Source organism: Dendrobates tinctorius, unplaced genomic scaffold, assembly GCF_039654945.1.
Source record: "Dendrobates tinctorius isolate UK_male_01 unplaced genomic scaffold, ASM3965494v1 ptg000181l, whole genome shotgun sequence".
NCBI lineage: Eukaryota > Metazoa > Chordata > Amphibia > Anura > Dendrobatidae > Dendrobates > Dendrobates tinctorius.
Window position 1 is genome coordinate 8,050,635 of NW_027361848.1, and position 19,146 is coordinate 8,069,780.

General features: G+C 41.5%; 1 protein-coding gene across 2 annotated transcripts in view; it reads left to right on the top strand.

Moving 5' to 3' along the window:
- THBS2 (thrombospondin 2) overlaps positions 1-19,146 on the top strand; it is a 1,059,287-nt gene that overhangs the window by 595,182 nt on the left and 444,959 nt on the right. For both annotated transcript variants that reach the window (XM_073551863.1, XM_073551862.1), the window contains exons 10-13: positions 4,425-4,598; positions 9,420-9,547; positions 9,630-9,782; positions 11,257-11,475. In XM_073551863.1, the coding sequence (XP_073407964.1) occupies positions 4,425-4,598; positions 9,420-9,547; positions 9,630-9,782; positions 11,257-11,475 (674 nt within the window). The remainder of the gene's footprint in view (positions 1-4,424; positions 4,599-9,419; positions 9,548-9,629; positions 9,783-11,256; positions 11,476-19,146) is intronic.

Sequence of the window (19,146 nt, forward strand, 5' to 3'; positions counted from 1 at the left end):
CAGAGAATCAAGCAACCAGAACACAGCACTAACACACTCAGGGGTCACCACACAATGCCAAGGGCGAAAGTATAACTGACGGGGGATGGGAGCTTCCTGAGGCTATAAGAAGCCTCCCCAGAACCAATGAGAGGCCACCATAATAGGTCCCAGGTGTGCAGGTGAGAGTCTGCACTGAGATCAGAACATTAACCCCAGAAGTGCCAGTCACCCAGCACTGGTATCATGACAGGTGCATTGCTCCCTGGGACATATGAATATGCAAATAAAGTCCGAGGAGCCTCATTTAAGAGTCTCAAACACGGGACTAGTCAGATCTTCCTCCAGGGAAGGAGACAGCCAAGGGGTGGCTCCTTTCGGAAACCACCATTATCTATTAGCATATCTATCATGGATCACAGCAATACTACTTTTGTCTGTAAACATGCGGGTTTATTATTACTATTTTTATCCCTGCATGTTTTGGCTCAATTTACCCCAAGCCTTTATTTCAATTTCATTTTCTAATACTTTTTGGGTTTCCTGGCTGTTTCAACATACATAGGCGTTGACAAACTTGACCATATACACATTTTAGGTCTATATAATTAACCCTTGGCCTATTTCTACTGCAGTTCTGTGTGTTGCATCTTTACATAGTGCAACCCCTACATCCCTTACTTTTTTCTTTTCCACTACCAAAGCAAGTGGGGTTTAGCTAGGGATCCTCCTTAGAGATATTTTGGAATAGGGTGCTTTCTTTGGCTTATTTCTTCTGCAGTCCTGTGTATTGTGGTTTTCTTTATTGTTACCTCTACATCTCTTATTTTTGCTCAGCTCATAACTGTAGCAGGTGGGACTCAATCGGGGACTCTTTATAGGTAGAATGGGACTGGGTGCTTCCATGATTGAAGTTTGGATGCCGACATTGACACTGTAATTGTTTACAGACCTGTACCGTTTTACATGTATTGGATACTATATCTATATTGTTTATTTTACATTGATTAATTGGTGAAATTTCTTTACATTTACTGAGTGAAGTGCTCCCACGTGGAGAGTGAAATCCACCGTTGCTGCCTTGACCAAATTGTGAGCTAACCGGTGTCTTCTCACGGGCTATGATTTGAATGGGTCTTTCTAAACTAACTATCCCTAACCCTAACTTCAGAACCAGTCCCAAATCAATAAAATTAGCAGCAGACCCACAGTCAATAAATGCCAATGTTGATAACACCTAGTTCTCGAAGGAAATCATCTTATTTATCAGTACTTTATCAGAGGAAGGAAAAGGTACCTGAGAGTCTGGGTGACCTCTTCGGCTGTCACCCAGACTCAGACGTTCTTCCGATGGTTTGATAGCTTGACGACAAGTTGGGCAATTCTTAAGAAAATGTCCAGAGAGACCACAGTTTAGACAGAGTCCGAGATCTTGTCTCCATCTTCTCTCCGCAACGCGAAGACTCGCAACTCTAACATTGGGTAAATGGACCTGTCCGGGGAAGTATAACATGCGGCCTGCTGTTCACCATGTCTCTCATGGATTCTGCGGTCCTTTCATATGGCCTGAGTCATGACCTCCATCAGAGGACAAGGAGCGTCATGGAGGACCAGAGCAGCCATGAGTGTCTCGGAAAGGCCTCTTTGGAACTGGCACCCGAGAGCAGCATCGTTCCATAGAACTTCGGTGAACCACTGCCGAAACTCAGTTCAGTAGTCCTCAGCTGTGCGACCTCCCTGTGATAGGTTCATGATCTTAGCCTCAGTGACCTCAGATTCTGTCGGGTTCGTCATATAACAGACCTAAACTGTCAAAAAAGGCTTCAACAGAAAACGGCTCAGGGGCTTGTGTTGACAAAGAAAAAGCCCAGGTCTGAGGACCCCCTCGCAATCGAGACATGATTATTCCCACTCATTGGAACTCCTCCCCTGACGACCAGGGGCACAGTGTAAAAAATAACTTACAGCTCTCCCTGAATACCCTAAACTGGTCCAAAAATTTATCAAAGAAGGATATCACGGGTTCGGGATCAACTAACATCAGAAGGTACTATCATCACAGCCACTGACCCTGCAAGTTATTTATCTGACCCTGCAACTGATATTGCGATGACTCCAGACTCTGACAATCCTTTGCCAGATTCTGAATCATCTGCATCAAATTCACCACCTGGTCACAAAGCGAGTGAACAGGATCCATACTGGCGAAAAAGAAAAACGTATCAGCCAGTCGTAATGTGATGCTAGTCACTTCTCATGGCCAAGCTGTGAGTCAGAGTGGTCAAGGGGTCCAAGGTCAGGAGCCAGGAGCGTACATCATAAACAGAAGCAAAAGACAAAAGCGTAGTCAGGTAAGGTTCCGAGGTCAGAGTACCAGGAGGATAATGGATCAGAGCTGAAGAGGTTAAACAGGAGGATGGTCAAAATGAAGTCCAAGGTCAGGCAACAGATCAAGCATACAGAACTCAAGGCACAGTAAAGCACAAACCTCACAAGCTGAATGTATGTCTGGCAAAGTTCTGGGAGACACATCTCAGTTAAGAAGCATGGAATTTAACTGGAATAATGAACACATGGAGACAGCCGATGCCTCACAGTCTCAGATTGGATAGTTGAGCTGTCACTCAATACATTGACATCTCAGCACGCCCCTGTACCAGACTGAATGGTCAAGCTGTCAATCAAAATACCGACAGCTTCAGCACACTCATATACCAGATTGGATGGTCGAGCTGTCAGTAACTGCATCCCAGACACCCTGAGGGGTGGAACCGTGACACCAGCCCAGCATGTTCATTGGCTGCAAATAAAGCGCCAAACATGCTGGAGGGTCATTCAAATATAACAAGACGAATACCTAATTACTCGCAGAGTAACATATAGCTCGAATAGCGTACTATTTGTACGAGTAACAAATAGTGCCGAATGTATTCGCTCATCACTAGATAGTTATTAGCTATTTTGTGTGACATCTCTGTGATTTAAGGGCATGAAAATTCAAAGTTGGAAAATTGCTAAATTTCCAAATTTTTGCCAAATTTCAGTTTTTTTCACAAATAAACGCAAGTTATGTCAAAGAAATATTACCACTATCATGAAGTACAATATGTCACAAATACATTCTCTGAATCAGTGAGATCCATTGAAGAGCTCCTGAGTTATCACCTCATAAAGTGACAGTGGTCAGAATTGTAAAAATTGGCCTGGTCATTAACGTGCAAACCACCTTGGGGGGTAAAGGGGTTAATAAATAAATAAAAAAATCTCCTTTTTTAGTAGATGATGCTGATTGTCTATACCAGCCAAAGTTAAATATTCTTTAAAATATTTTGGAGATGGGCCTTCTGTAAGATTAGAGTAATATTTACAATAACTGAGGATCCTCATCCCTTCCTCTATATAAGCCGCACATTTCATGATCACGACTCCCACTCCTTTATCTGCCGCTCGTATAATGTTCTTGGAATTTCTTTTCAATTATATCATAGCCTGTCTTTCTCACTCGCTGTGATTGTTGAAGCTCAGTTCTTTCAGTAGTAGATGGTGAAACGTTTCAATATGACTACCCCGATGATGAATCTGCTAAAAGTGAGATGTTGGTTGGACGTCTAAATGAAAAGGAGTGGGTTCAAGACCTGACTCCAAAGGGAATTAAACCCTATATATATTAAACCCTCTTCCCTTTTTTCTTTCAGTAAAAAGGTCAATTACCTGATAAAGTTATTTAGATCTAAAAAAAAAATCAAAAATATTTGCTTTAGTGGTAGGACAAAAGTACAATCCCATAAAGGGAACCTGTCAGCAGGATTGTGCACAGTAACCTACACACAGTGTCAGGTCGATGCCGTTATACTGATTAAATGATACCTTGGTTGATGAAATCCGTTTTGTGATTGTTGTTTAATCTTTATTTTCAGTTTTGAGTTAATGATATGCCAATGCCCCAGGGTGGGCCTGGAGGGGGGCGTTCAATGGCAGCGCTTTGTTGCAGACCAAGCAATATCTGTTTTTTCTAATTGTTTCACCATTTTCAATTCAAACTCTCAACATCTGAGATCCAGAAAGCGTAGCTACAGCCATAGAGTTAATTGTGCTTTCAAAAAGTGTTGCGTCTGATGCCACACAACCATTTCAGGGCCTTAACACTACTCACCATTTTATATTGTAACCGCATTTGATCCGCACAACAAGCGCTTTTTTTTTTTTTTACAAATTTACAGGGTGGCGCAATAATTAAGCTTAATGGCGCTATTGGGAGCACATCTGAATAATGTGAACAATCCATTTGGCTGGAAAATCTGTAAAATCAAAAACTTTCTAACATTCTTTACAGTTCATATTTCTTTCCATGAATATCCTAACAATAGAACTTAATGCTATTTCCTGAAACAATGTACTTTCTAAGTAAAAATTCTTTCTGATATGTTGTAATTTTCTTATTTCAGTTAGCGGTAAATGGGGACCTTGGTCACCATGGTCTACTTGCACTGTGAGCTGTGCAGGAGGTCTAAGAGAGAGGTCTCGAATCTGCAATAACCCCAGGCCACAATATGGAGGAAAGAAATGTGCTGGTGATATTAAAGAAAAAGAAATGTGTAACAAACAAGATTGTCCTATAGGTGAGATACATTGTATTAAATAAATTAATAATATTGCTATTAATTGTTTAATAAATTGGTTATATGTGATATTCTCAATTTGTCTGGTTAGTCTTCTTAACAGTAGAATATATCTGTCTTTTTTATGTGAGATGCATTGTATTAAAAAATAGATAATCATTCAGTAGTGCATGAGTCAGTTTTATGAAGATAGAATTTGGGGCATAGCTAGGATCTTAGAGATCAGTGGCACAAGGGCAAAGGTATATGTAATTAATTCTCACCCCCTCATTTCCCATGCTAAAGAGAACTTATCACTAAAATTTGTATTATTTAATTTAAATGCAGAAGTAAAAACATTTATAATTTGACAAAAAATTAACAAGGCATTTACCAAGTGGGAGAAAAACTGACTTTCTTGGCACTAGCCTGCAAGGGAATTCTCCAGCTTAGAGAAGCATAGGATTTCCCCTGGAGGCGCCTGAAGTAGTCTCATTTGAATGAGAGTCTAATATAAAAAACTGAGTTTTTCTCCCCCTTGGTATATGCCTTGTTGATTGTTTTTTACAGCATGCACATGATGTACACTCTCTGCAGTGCATACATATCCACATCACTGCTGCATGAACTGTACATGTACACTCAGCTATTGTCACGGAGTGACTGACCAGTGTGACACAACCCAACGATTGGTTGGTTACCAAATGGCACAACAACACAACGCCGATGGAATAGGGGGAGAGGAAGGCCCTGACAATAGGGAATCAGGGACGGTTACCTCCTGAGCTCTACCCTGAGCCTGTCTCTGTTCTCACCTAGCACCCAATGCCGGTCCTTCCCCCTGCCGACGTCAGGATATCTCGTCCCTATTTGTCACCTTGATCTGCCCTGACTAGTGCACTGGCCGGCAAGGAGCTCTAGCCTCACCTCTGCAGATAAACCACACACAGGGGGAAGTGACACACACCAAAGGGACAAGGTAACAAAAATACAACATTTAGCTTGTGCACACCGCTGCTTAACTTCCAACCACAGATAGCACAGCAACAGGACTCCAAACACCATACTTTGCTCACACCAAAGAACTGCTTCTGCAATGGTTGGTCTCCAAAGAGGAACTGTATCACCAACAGTTATCTGATGCAACAGGTGACCTTTTAAAGGATGTTGAAATGGTCACCCGCAATATCAGCTGACCCAGCAGCACTGCAGTAACACCAGCTCGCCAGCAGGGAAAAACTGCATTTAACCCCGGCTGGCCTGAAAGGAAAAAAGTTTTATTGTGAGAGGAACCAGAGCTGCCACACATCTAAAAATGGATTGTGACAGCTATGCTGTATTTACACATTCACAGCTTTGCTAAATACACTCACAACTCTTCTCCACATACAACTGTGCTGCAAAAACACATAGCTTTGCTACATACACAAATAAAACTCAGCTAAATCAACATACATCCAACTCTCCTACATTAGCACACATACATCTCAGCTACATCAATACACATAGTTCAGCTACATTATCAAACACCCACACGACACACACATATGTTCATACGTATGCATGCATATGCATACACTACCATATTTTAAAGTGACTGATCACATAACCTGAAACATCCTTCAGCTAGTTAGGGCAGTGCAGCTTTAGTGATGTTTATTGTGTGAAGGTTCTGATAGCTTCCTCTTCAGCCCCCAATGAGTCAGACTGCTCAGTGGCAAGAGGAGAAAGAACTTTTGTGTACATATGCAGTGGTAAATTTGAGTTGCATTAAGTGTCGACTACAATCCTTATTCTTTAAAGGAAACCTGTCAGCAGGATTATGCACAGTAACCTACAGACAGTGTCAGTTCGGCGCCGTTATACTGAATAAAATGATACCTGGGTTGATGAAATCCATCTAGTGGCTGTTTCTTAGTCTTTATTTTCAGCTTTGTGTTAATGAAATGCTCATGTTTTAAGGTGGGGTTCATATATGTGATTAGATATTCATAATGCAGACTGCTGATAGGAGTTATACGGCCATCTGACTCAGTCCTAAAAGCGAATTCCTGCTCACATCTAATATATAAAGCTCAAGTGTGTGTATGTATGTATGTATGTATACGTGTGTATGTGTGTATGTCCGGGATTGGCATCCGCACCGTCGCAGCTACAGCCACAAAATTTGGCATAGTCACACGTCCGGACCCCGAGAGTGTCCTAGGCTATGTTGTGAGGCGAAATTTTAACCCTGCGCGTTCCAATTCACCAAACAATTTTGCCCCTATCTACATAATAGGGAAAAAGTGTGTGTATCAAGCCCCGCCCCTCATTATGTTGTCATAATGTTTGCCATGGCGACGCTGATGTCATCATAGGTTGCAAGCCCCACCGCTCATTATGATGTCATAATGGTTGACTATGGGATGGAGGATGTGTGATGGGTATATGGGCACTGGACTATGGGATGGAGGATATGTATGACGGGTATATGGGCACGGCACTATGGGATGGCGGATATGTATGATGGGTATATGGGCACGGGACTATGGGATGGAGGATATGTATGATTGGTATATGGGCATGGGACTATGGGATGGAGGATGTGTGATGGGTATATGGGCATGGGAGTATGGGATGGAGGATGTGATGGGTATATGGGCACTCGACTATGGGATAGAGGATATGTATGAGGGACTATGGGATGGAGGATATGTATGACCGGTATATGGGCACGGGACTATGGGATGGCGGATATGTATGATGGGTATATGGGCACGGGACTATGGGATGGAGGATATGTATGATGGGTATATGGGCATGGGACTATGAGATAAAGGATGTGTGATGGGTATATGGGCACTCGACTATGGGATGGCGAATATGTATGATGGGTATATGGGCACGGGACTATGGGATGGAGGATAATTATAATTTGCTATAATTTGCTATAACTAACCACAGTTAGTTACTATGCCCAGGCAGTGCCGGGCTCTTCAGCTAGTGCAGTATAAAGCTTAATGTGATCCGGTATGTCAGAACAGAAGTCCCATAAGTGAGAAGAGGACTGCAGGTTAGCTGCAAACTTGGGAAGACAGTGATTGGTGAATATATTACCGCACTTACACTACATTACACACACATTTACACAGGTTTAGCTAATAAAAAATATTGGCAGTGCTTCTTTAATTCACGTTAAACCTCCTGATGTTAAGCTAACAATGTGCTTCTTCTTTTACTGGGAATTATGACAATAGAGTTTTCTATGTGTTTTGGATGGAAACTGTCCCTTTTAAGGCATGTCCAATGATCAATTGGCTTCTAATACAGGAAACAAATGTCTGTGAGTTCAGAACTTTCGATACAGTACTGATACAGGGATCTCTTCCTTTCTTTTTTGTTCGGTGTGTGGTTTCCCTCTCTTTTTGCAGAGTCCTCTCTACATAGCCTGTTTGATTCATTCATTGTTTTTGTATACTGCCACATTCGCTCTTTACTCTATCTGCATTCTACTGTGCAATCTGTGTGATAAGCCACCTTGTAGGTGTGAATGCATTTTAGTCTCTTCATATGCTGTAAGGCGATGTTCACACATTGCATTTTTGCAGCTTGTCTTGCTGTGATTTTCATTAAAATTAAAGCTGCTTTTTACAGTACCAGCAAAACCTATGAGATTTCAGAAATTGGAAAACTGCTGGTTCTTTTAAATTTGCAGCATGTAAATTCTTTAAGCATTTTTGCAGCATTTTTTTCACAACAGAAAGCAATGAGAGAGTGCAAAAATGCTCAAGAAACTTCTTGGAAAATGCTCAAGAAAATGAAAGTTTGCATTATTGCTGCCTTTTTGTTGAATAAAACTAGCTTTATTGAACATATACTATATACAAATGACACATAAAATCTGTACCAAAATATGTTCCAAAAAGCAGCAAAAATGCAGCAAAATCTGCTTTTTGTAAGCAACTTTACTAGCAAGAGAGCAAGTTTTTTGCCTACAGAAAAAAAATCGGAGCAAAAATGCATCATGTGAACATAGCCTTATTTGCTCTATACAGCCATCTTCACCATCTTTTCGGTATCTTTAATATTAGGAGAACGTAGGATGAAAAAAGACAGGAGAGGTGTCATGTCAGGCATATGCTATTTCAGAAAAAGCATATCCAGCTATGTACAGGAGTTGCATAAACATTTAAAAGAATACTATTTAGAAAGTTCCTTGAAGGGAACCTGCCAGAAGGAAATGAACTTTATTCCTCCTGGCAGCGTTCAGGTTTCAGTCACAGGGGTGGAGAGGTGGCGCTGGCACGTGTTCAATCACTGTTCAGTGTAAAGAGAGTGGCAGCCTTAACAGCATCAACTGCACTGACTGATAGCCGGCCCTAATGCTGAGATTCTGTCAGGGTAGAGGGCACGGTTACAGCCGCGAAACTCTGTATCCTTGGTAGTGATTGAACCCGTGCTGACCGTGACTGATACCGGAACGCTGTTGGCAGGAGTAAAGTTAATTTAAGACTTATTTTACACAGTTTTTTTCAATTCTTCTATGGCCGGGGTCACAGTTTCTCGCCTCAATACCCGGCACTGCCGCCGGCGGTTCGGGCCAGAGCGGTCAGCTGCATAGAAAGACATGCAGCCCCGCACTCCGGTTCCAAGTGCCGGCAGCAGTGCATGGTATTGAGGCCAGAGACTCGCGCGAGTTTCTCGCATTGCACTCGCAAGTGTGACCCTGGCCTATGCTCTTATGTTTCAATTAAAGGCAAATTTATTTCAAAAGCAGCATAAAATGTTGGACTGCTAAATATTAATACAAGTAATATGAAAATATTGTTGACTGACATGTTGTTAATTTTATTTAAACAGATGGATGCCTATCTAATCCTTGTTTTCCTGGGGCAGAGTGTAGTAGCTATCCTGATGGATCCTGGTCATGTGGAGCTTGCCCTGTTGGATATCTTGGTAGCGGAACATTTTGTGAGGATCTTGATGAGGTATAACATAAAACACACTTGTTTTGAATGTAGATAGATTTTTTTAATTTGAGTTTTTAAAGAAATTTATTTTCATCTCCAGTGTGCATTGGTTTCTGATGCCTGCTTCAGATTAAGTGGTGTCCATCGCTGTGTGAACACAGATCCAGGTTTCCATTGCCTTCCATGCCCCCCACGTTATAAGGGCAGTCAACCATTTGGTGTTGGATTAGAGGTTGCTAAAAAAGACAAGCAAGTAAGTTTTTTTCAGAATGCTATTAATTTTGGGACTAGAGGTCTAAGGTTAGTCTAATTACAAGATGCGAATTCAAAATGTGTTATGTATTCTGATACTTGTGCATTGTAAAACAAAATTTTGTCTCCCACTTTTTTCTGCTTTCCATTTATTACAATAAAAGGGGGTGTAACAAGGCTTTCATTAGAAGGTCAGTTTGTTTTGTTTTAGGTAGTAGACTTGTGAGGGAGGTACAGTGCGGTAGTTGTGGATGATAGCATTTGCGTTAGCTCGCCCTGCCCTCCCGTCACATACATATACTGACCATGACACTGCATACCTGTGGCTTCTTCCTCTGCGCCATCAGGGTCCTCAGTGTGTTTCTGGAGGATTCCTTGGTCCGCCTGGGTACAAAATGAGCCACAGTCCAGTTCAACTTTTAACTGAGTAACTTTAGTGAGACTTGTACACAGCATGTTCATATTCTTTCCAGCATCATCATCAGGTTTCACAACATACAGCTTTTCCTCTGTCCCTGTATTAGGCTCGCTTCTGGGACAGAATGCACCTTTCGATCCTACAGCGTCCTCACTATTCAGCCTTACTTCGTTAGGGGACTCCCTCAGCTGTTTTGCCCTAGTCCTGAGGGCATCAGATCACGCAATACGCTTCCACATATTGAGAGACCTGCCCATACTGCTTAGTCTTTGCTGGCAACTGCAGTCCCACTAATACTGCACCACTAGCATTGCTGCTGTAGATTCTTCTGATGTAATCCTGGTCACGGATAATGAATGGCTGGGCCTTAAGCTTATCCAAACGTTGCGTGACACGGTGTTGCTCAGGGCTAGCCAGCCCACCTGAGCTAATGGGTGCCCTGGTCCCAACTAACTCCTGTCAGGAAGTCCTCCCTACCTTATCCACCGTGCCCCTCCTATGTTAAACTATCTACATGCTGGTTTCCTTATTCCGACTATACTATGGTTATTGTGCCCCCATCTAGTGGCCAGACAGGAACACTGCACTTTCCCTATATTATTACAGTATATACAGTTCAGTATCAAAAAAATACTTTACATAAATATACAGTTCTAGAATATACAAAGTCAATATCAATATAAAACATTGGGACAAACCAAGAAAGGGGTTAAAGGCAGATATCACATTGCAGCCCCTTGCAGACTCACAGTAATTAATCTCTACATCGTGATTTGAATCTCATTCGAGGAATTCTAATGAATACCTCTCAAAACAATATCAAATTCTACCAATTTACTATGGAAAGTGACAGGTCTGCAATGGAATGTGTAATGCTTGTTGGAGGAGAAGACAGGAATGTGAACAGTTTAAGAAGCCAAATTTAGTTAGCATTTTTTATAGCTACAATTTAGCCAGTGGAAAAATTGTATTGATGCATTGTCTGAAATAAATATCCTCATTATCTATTTTTTATTGAAAGAATAATACAAAATAATACTAATATATCTATCTGCAGGAATGTGAACCAATAAACCCATGTAAAGACCAAACACACAATTGCCATAAGAATGCGGAATGTATATACATTGGTCACTTTAGTGAACCATCTTTCAAATGTGAATGTCAAACTGGGTATGCAGGTGATGGCGTAATATGTGGGGAAGATACTGACTTGGATGGATGGCCTAATACTAATCTTATTTGTGCTGCCAATGCTACTTATCATTGTACCAAGGTAAGAACAATATGTGATAATATCCATAAGTTTATCTAAAACAAATTAGAAGAAGCTAAGAATTAGTTATGGGCCTTTATAATAAAAACCTAGTCTGTAATGTGTATTGAATTTTAATTATACTTTTTAAGCCTACAGAACTATAAGTCTGTTGTCATATTCTCGTAGTGTCTGAATTTGTCAGTGATAGCTTTAAACTCATAGCAGAAATAGGTGATTGTTTGCCGAGTTAGATAATTTTATTAAAAAGTAAAAAAAAAATGCATATGACAAGGAGATTATACATTTTGGGATCAACAGATTATATACATTGGGTTAGAGGTCTTTAGGCTCAAAGCATGATGATATTGAACTTGGTATAATCACAGTTAGGCCACATCCACACATCCAGCATTTGGTGAGTTTTTTACCCAGTATTTGTAAGCCAAAAACTAGGAGTGGGTGAAAAAATGCAGAGGTGGTGCAAATGTTTCTATTATGCTTTTCCTCTGACCGTTACACTCCTGGTTTTGGCTTACAAATACTGTGGTAAAAAACTCACCAAATACTCAATGTGTGCACATGGCCTTAGGCTGGAGACACACTAGCGATTTTAAAATTGATCGAATTTTGATGCAGGAGAGTCAGACAGGTGTAATGCAAGTGTAATGCGAGTGTCATGCATTTTTTATGCGAGTACAATCCAATTTTTCACACCTAGCATCCGATTTACATCAGAATGCAGTGCGATTGCTATCTGATTGCAATGCGATTTTAACATAAGCATTTACATACAGCAATTCTCGGTCATTTACACATTTTCAAATGAAATATTCTTCAAAACACACACACACACAAATAGATAGATTTAAAAGCCAGCAAGTGATCTGCAGGGTACAGTATAATCACAGAGTGACAGGTTAGATTAGAATAGATAGAATAGATATATACATATATTGTAAGGCAATATACATATATTGTAGGCAGCCAAATAATCAGATCCGACATGGGTTTTCCATAAAACAATCTAGGTCCATGCGGTTTATTCATGCGTCATAAACCATCAAAGCAATAGAAAACAGCATAGCGTCCATGACAGAGCTTCACTCTGTCCAGCCTGTGGTCACACAGGTTATGCAATGTTCCATACGCAGGCTCTTCAACCTCACAGTTATCTCACCCGTCAGGGTTCCCTCATGGCTGCTTCACCACGCTGCAGACGTGACCTAATCACAGGTCCTTCAACCATTCATACACACTTTACAATAGCGGTCTTAAACACACCCCTTGGGTGGGTTTGTAGTTAACTGGTTCCGACCGTCTCACCAGCTACCTAGAGACTTCCCAAATACATTGAAACAGCACCTCAGCAGTATCACTGCTGATCAACATACACACAAGTCTCCATCCCAAGGCCACCCACCTTGAGATACATAACAGTCATTCAGTATTCTGCCACTCATCATCCCTCCTGGGACATCCACACAGCGCCCCCTAGCGGACACAGTGGTCACTACACCACAGTATATACCAGCTGAAGAGCCCGGCGTTGCCTGGGCATAGTAACCAACTGTGGTTAGTTATAACAAATTATGATTATATTGCACATAAAAACATTTCACATCATATAAACTAGGGGAAGAGTCCTGAGGAGATCATTTGTATATTCCCAGTGCCTTCTGGGATAAGTGAAGAGTCTCCGCGAGCTCAACGATCACTGGGTTTTGGCTGTTGCAGCTGAAAAGAGGAAATCGGAAATCGGAATTTTGGCTCATCTTTCATCGTTTTTAAGAAACCTCAATATGGAAGAGGCCAGGAGCCATTTGGTGACCCGCATTTCTTGCTACATGTTCACAGACTTACCAGTAGAAAAGCCAAACTTCACATGCCACAAATGCAAGCTTGTGTCCCTGTTGGAGGAAAAGTTGCAAAATCTCGAAGAGAGGTTAGCTACGTTGAAGATCATTAAGGAAGGTGAAGAGTTCTTAGACAGAGCAGAATTATCTCTTCATGTTACGGAAAGAGAAGAAATTCGAAGTGCACCTGAAGAAACAGAGGAATGGAAACATGTGACCCAGACAAGCAGAAGGATCAGGAGGCAGTCAGCACCCATACTTCTCAGGAACCAGTACCAGGCTCTCACGCAGGAAAACGATGAAGAAATACATCAGGATAAGACTTTGCCCACAAACAGCAACTTTGTACGCCTTCAGAGTCGTCCTGGATGGAGAAAGAAAAATGTTGTGAAGAAGAAACGGAAAGTGGTGGTCATGGGGGATTCCCTGTTGAGAGGAACAGAGGCCGCTATCTGCAGACCGGATATAACTTCGAGAGAAATGTGCTGTCTTCCAGGTGCAAAAATTAAAGATGTGTCAGACAGGATATCAGGACTCTTCAGACCTACAGATGACTACCCATTCCTGCTACTACATGTGGGGACAAATGACACTGCAAGAAACGACCTGGAAACCATCTGCAGAGACTTTGAAAACTTAGGCAAGAAAGTGAAAGAACTGGGAGCGCAGGTGGTCTTCTCTTCCATCCTCCCAGTGGATGGCCATGGAACAAGGAGGTGGAATAAGATTCTGCAGGTGAACAACTGGCTACGTCGATGGTGCCGTCAGCAACGATTTGGATTTCTGGATCACGGAGTGAATTACCTATACGATGGACTACTTGCTAGAGATGGGGTGCACCTTACGAAGACTGGAAAACATGTATTTGGAAGTCGCCTTGCTACACTTGTAAGGAGGGCTTTAAACTAGAACAACATGGGAAGGGAAGCAAAAGACCAGAAAAAGTCATACACCTAACAAATGCTATTGAGAACTCTACTATTAGAAGTGGAAAGGAAGAACAAAGACAAAAGAATCTAATTAATAAAAATATTGGAGAAAGAGAAACCAATCACAAACTAAAATGTTTCTGTACTAATGCACAAAGCATGGGCAACAAACAAGGAGAATTGGAACTACTAACACAGGAAAAGAAATATGTCATTGGAATCACTGAAACTTGGTGGGACAATACACATGATTGGAATACAAGACTAGAAGGATACAACTTATTTGCAAGAAACAGACTTGATAAACAAGGAGGAGGTGTCGCATTGTATGTTAGAAACGTGTTTATCTGCATAGAGATTGAAGCTTCAGAGACTGGGAGTTCTGTGGAAACTGTTTGGGTAAGAATACAAGGACAGAACAATGGAAAGGACACCATTGTAGGCATTTACTACAGGCCGCCTGTGCAAGCTGAAGATATGGATGAACTCTTTATGCATCAAATGGCCAAGTTCTCCAAAAAATATGACATAGTTGTCATGGGAGATTTCAACTATCCAGACATTTGTTGGGAATCTCTCTCAGGCAAAACTAACAGGTCAAGGAAATTCTTATCTTCTCTTGCTGACCACTTTATCTTCCAAAAGGTAGGGGAGAAAACAAGGGGAACTGCTACCTTGGATCTAATCATTATAAACAGGGAGGAAATTGTTGAGGAGGTAAAAGTGGCTGGGACTCTAGGAGGTAGCGACCATGTTATTTTAGAATTTTGGATAACTAGAGGAGGAAGACCTGTGAAGACTCAGACGTCAATGTTAGATTTCAGAAAGGCAGATTTTAAGGGATTCAGAAAGAGAATTGGAGGGATCCAATGGCTGGATATCCTTAAAGACAAAAATGTCCAGGAAGGATGGGAAATCTTGAAAAATGAAATTCCCAAAGCACAATTGTTAACAATTCCGAAAAGAGGGAAGAATAGGAAGCATTTAAGGAAACCAGGATGGATGAACACAGAACTTAAGCACATGCTAAAAAGGAGGAAAAAAAATGTTTATAAAATGGAAAGCGGGAGGCATATCTAAAGAAGAATATAATGCTGTCTACAGAACCTGCAGGGCACAAATCAGATTAGCTAAAGCTGAAAATGAATTGAGGCTTGCAAGAGATGTCAAAAGCAATAATAAAGGATTTTGGGGATATGTCAAAAGTAAAAGAAAAGTCAAAGATGCTATAGGATTTTTACAGGATGAAAATGATGAAATGGTAAGACAGGATGTTGAGAAGGCCGAACTTTTTAAATTCCTGTTTTGCATCTGTTTTCTCTCAGAAAGGAAATGTAACATCAACTGTTCTTCACTGTCCTATTAAGGGAATAGAAGAATCAAGGATATCTATAAACAGAAAGATAGTGAGGAAACACTTAGCTAACCTAAATGAATTCAAGTCTCCAGGTCCAGATGAATTACACCCCAGAGTACTGAAGGAGATAGCAGAAGAAATTTTTGAACCCCTCTCCATAATCTTTGAAAATTCTTGGAGAACAGGAGAAGTGCCAGAAGACTGGAGAAGAGCAAATGTTGTTCCTATCTTCAAAAAGGGGAAGAAGGTGGACCCAGGCAACTATAGGCTGGTGAGTCTGACTTCTATACCAGGAAAGATCTTTGAACAAATTATTAAACAACATGTATGCCAGTACCTGGATAAGAATGAAGTGATTAAACAGAGTCAGCATGGGTTTGTAACTAATAAGTCATGTCAGACTAACTTAATTTCCTTCTATGACGGAATCACTGATTGGGTGGATCAAGGAAATGCTGTAGATATAGTATATCTTGACTTCAGCAATGCATTTGACAGTCATTTTTTCAATAAGGATTGTATGAGATACTAAGTATGGAATGGACAAGGCAACTGTTAGGTGGATTCATAACTGGCTTAGTGATCGGACCCAAAGAGTGGTCGTAAATGGCTGCACATCCAGCTGGAAGAATGTCTCAAGTGGGGTACCACAGGGCTCTGTCCTGAGCCCTGTATTGTTCAACATCTTTATCAGCGATTTAGATGAAGGAATTGAGGGTAAACTGATTAAATTTGCTGATGACACAAAGCTATGAGGGATAGCTAATACTAGAGAAGAGAGAAAGGATTCAAAAAGATATAAATAAACTGGAGCAGTGGGCAGCAACTAACAGAATGGTTTTTAACAGGGAAAAATGCAAAGTACTACATCTGGGCAATAAAAATGAAAAAAGCATATACAGAATGGGAGGAAAAGGGCTAAGCAACAGCACATGTGAAAAAGACTTGGGTATACTAATTGATCACACACTGAATATGAGTCAACAGTGTGATGCAGCAGCAGCAAAAAAGGCAAATGCAATTCTAGGATGTATTAACAGAAGCATACAGTCTAGATCACGTGAAGTCATTATTTCCCTCTACTCCTCTTTGGTCAGACCTCATCTGGAATATTGTGTCCAGTTTTGGGCACCACATTTTAAAAAAGACATCAACAAACTGGAGCAAGTTCAGAAAAGAGCGACCAGAATGGTGATCCGTCTGCAAACCCTGTCTTATGAGGAAAGGTTGCAGGATTTGGGAATGTTTAGTTTGCATGAGAGAAGACTGAGAGGAGACTTAATAGCTGTCTACAAATATCTAAAGGGCTGTCACATTGTAGAAGGATCATCTTTATTCTCATTTGCACAAGGAAAGACGAAGCAATGGGTTGAAACTGAATGGGAGGAGACACAGATTAGATATTAGAGAAAACTTTTTGACAGTTAGAGTGATCAATGAGTGGAACAGGCTGCCACGAGAAGTGGTGAGTTCTCCTTCAATGGAAGTATTCAAACAGAGGCTGGACAGACATCTGACTGGGATGATTTAGTGAATCCTGCTTTGAGCAGGTGGTTGGACCAGATGGCCCAGGAGGTCCCTTCCAACTCTACGATTCTATGATTCTATCCTGTGTGATACTGACTGCTGAGCTGTGTATCTAATCCTATCCTGTGTGATACTGACTGCTGAGCCATGTGTCTAATCCTCTCCTGTGTGATACTGACTGCTGAGCCGTGTATCTAATCCTATCCTGTGTGATACTGGGCTCCATCTGCAGTATGTGCCAGAGTGTGGTCTGTGTTGGCACGGTAATAAATTGTGTTATTTCTAGCTTTACAGAAGGACGATAACACCATAGAAATGATAAGAATAATAGGCAAAATTGTTTGGTGAATTGGAACGCGCGAGGTTAAAAATTCGCCTCACAACATAGCCTATGACGCTCTCAGGATCCAGACGTGTGACTGTGCAAAATTTTGTGGCTGTAGCTGCGACGGTGCACATGCCAATCCCGGACATCCACACATGCATACATACACACACTTTTTCCCCATTATGTACCTAGGGGCAAAATTGTTTGGTGAATTGGAACGCACGGAGTTAAAATTTCGCCTCACAACATAACCTAGGACGCTCTCGGGGTCCAGACGTGTGACTGTGCAAAATTTTGTGGCTGTTGCTGTGATGGTGCAGATGCCAATCCCGGACATACACACATAAATACATACAAACATACACACACATTGAGCTTTATATATTAGATGTATTTATATTGCATAGAGAGATAGAAGCAAGAAGAGCTGGTAATTCAACTGCCAAGTTCTGTAAAATCACAGCAGGAGCCGACAGGATAGAAGAGATGGCTTACACACAGTAAACACAATAGAATAGGTAGATACAGTGGGGCAAAAAAGTATTTAGTCAGTCAGCAATAGTGCAAGTTCCACCACTTAAAAAGATGAGAGGCGTCTGTAATTTACATCATAGGTAGACCTCAACTATGGGAGACAAACTGAGAAAAAAAAATCCAGAAAATCACATTGTCTGTTTTTTTTTCATTTTATTTGCATATTATGGTGGAAAATAAGTATTTGGTCAGAAACAAGCAATCAAGATTTCTGGCTCTCACAGACCTGTAACTTCTTCTTTAAGAGTCTCCTCTTTCCTCCACTCATTACCTGTAGTAATGGCACCTGTTTAAACTTGTTATAAGTATAAAAAGACACCTGTGCACACCCTCAAACAGTCTGACTCCAAACTCCACTATGGTGAAGACCAAAGAGCTGTCAAAGGACACCAGAAACAAAATTGTAGCCCTGCACCAGGCTGGGAAGACTGAATCTGCAATAGCCAACCAGCTTGGAGTGAAGAAATCAACTGTGGGAGCAATAATTAGAAAATGGAAGACATACAAGACCACTGATAATCTCCCTCGATCTGGTGCTCCACGCAAAATCCCACCCCGTGGGGTCAGAATGATCACAAGAACGGTGAGCAAAAATCCCAGAACCACGCGGGGGGACCTAGTGAATGAACTGCAGAGAGCTGGGACCAATGTAACAAGGCCTACCATAAGTAACACACTACGCCACCATGGACTCAGATCCTGCAGTGCCAGACGTGTCCCACTGCTTAAGCCTGTACATGTCCGCGCCCGTCTGAAGTTTGCTAGAGAGCATTTGGATGATCCAGAGGAGTTTTGGGAGAATGTCCTATGGTCTGATGAAACCAAACTGGAACTGTTTGGTAGAAACACAACTTGTCGTGTTTGGAGGAAAAAGAATACTGAGTTGCATCCATCAAACACCACACCTACTGTAAAGCATGGTGGTGGAAACATCATGCTTTGGGGCTGTTTCTCTGCAAAGGGGCCAGGACGACTGATCCGGGTACATGAAAGAATGAATGGGGCCATGTATAGTGAGATTTTGAGTGCAAACCTCCTTCCATCAGCAAGGGCATTGATGATGAAACGTGGCTGGGTCTTTCAACATGACAATGATCCAAAGCACACCGCCAGGGCAACGAAGGAGTGGCTTCGTAAGAAGCATTTCAAGGTCCTGGAGTG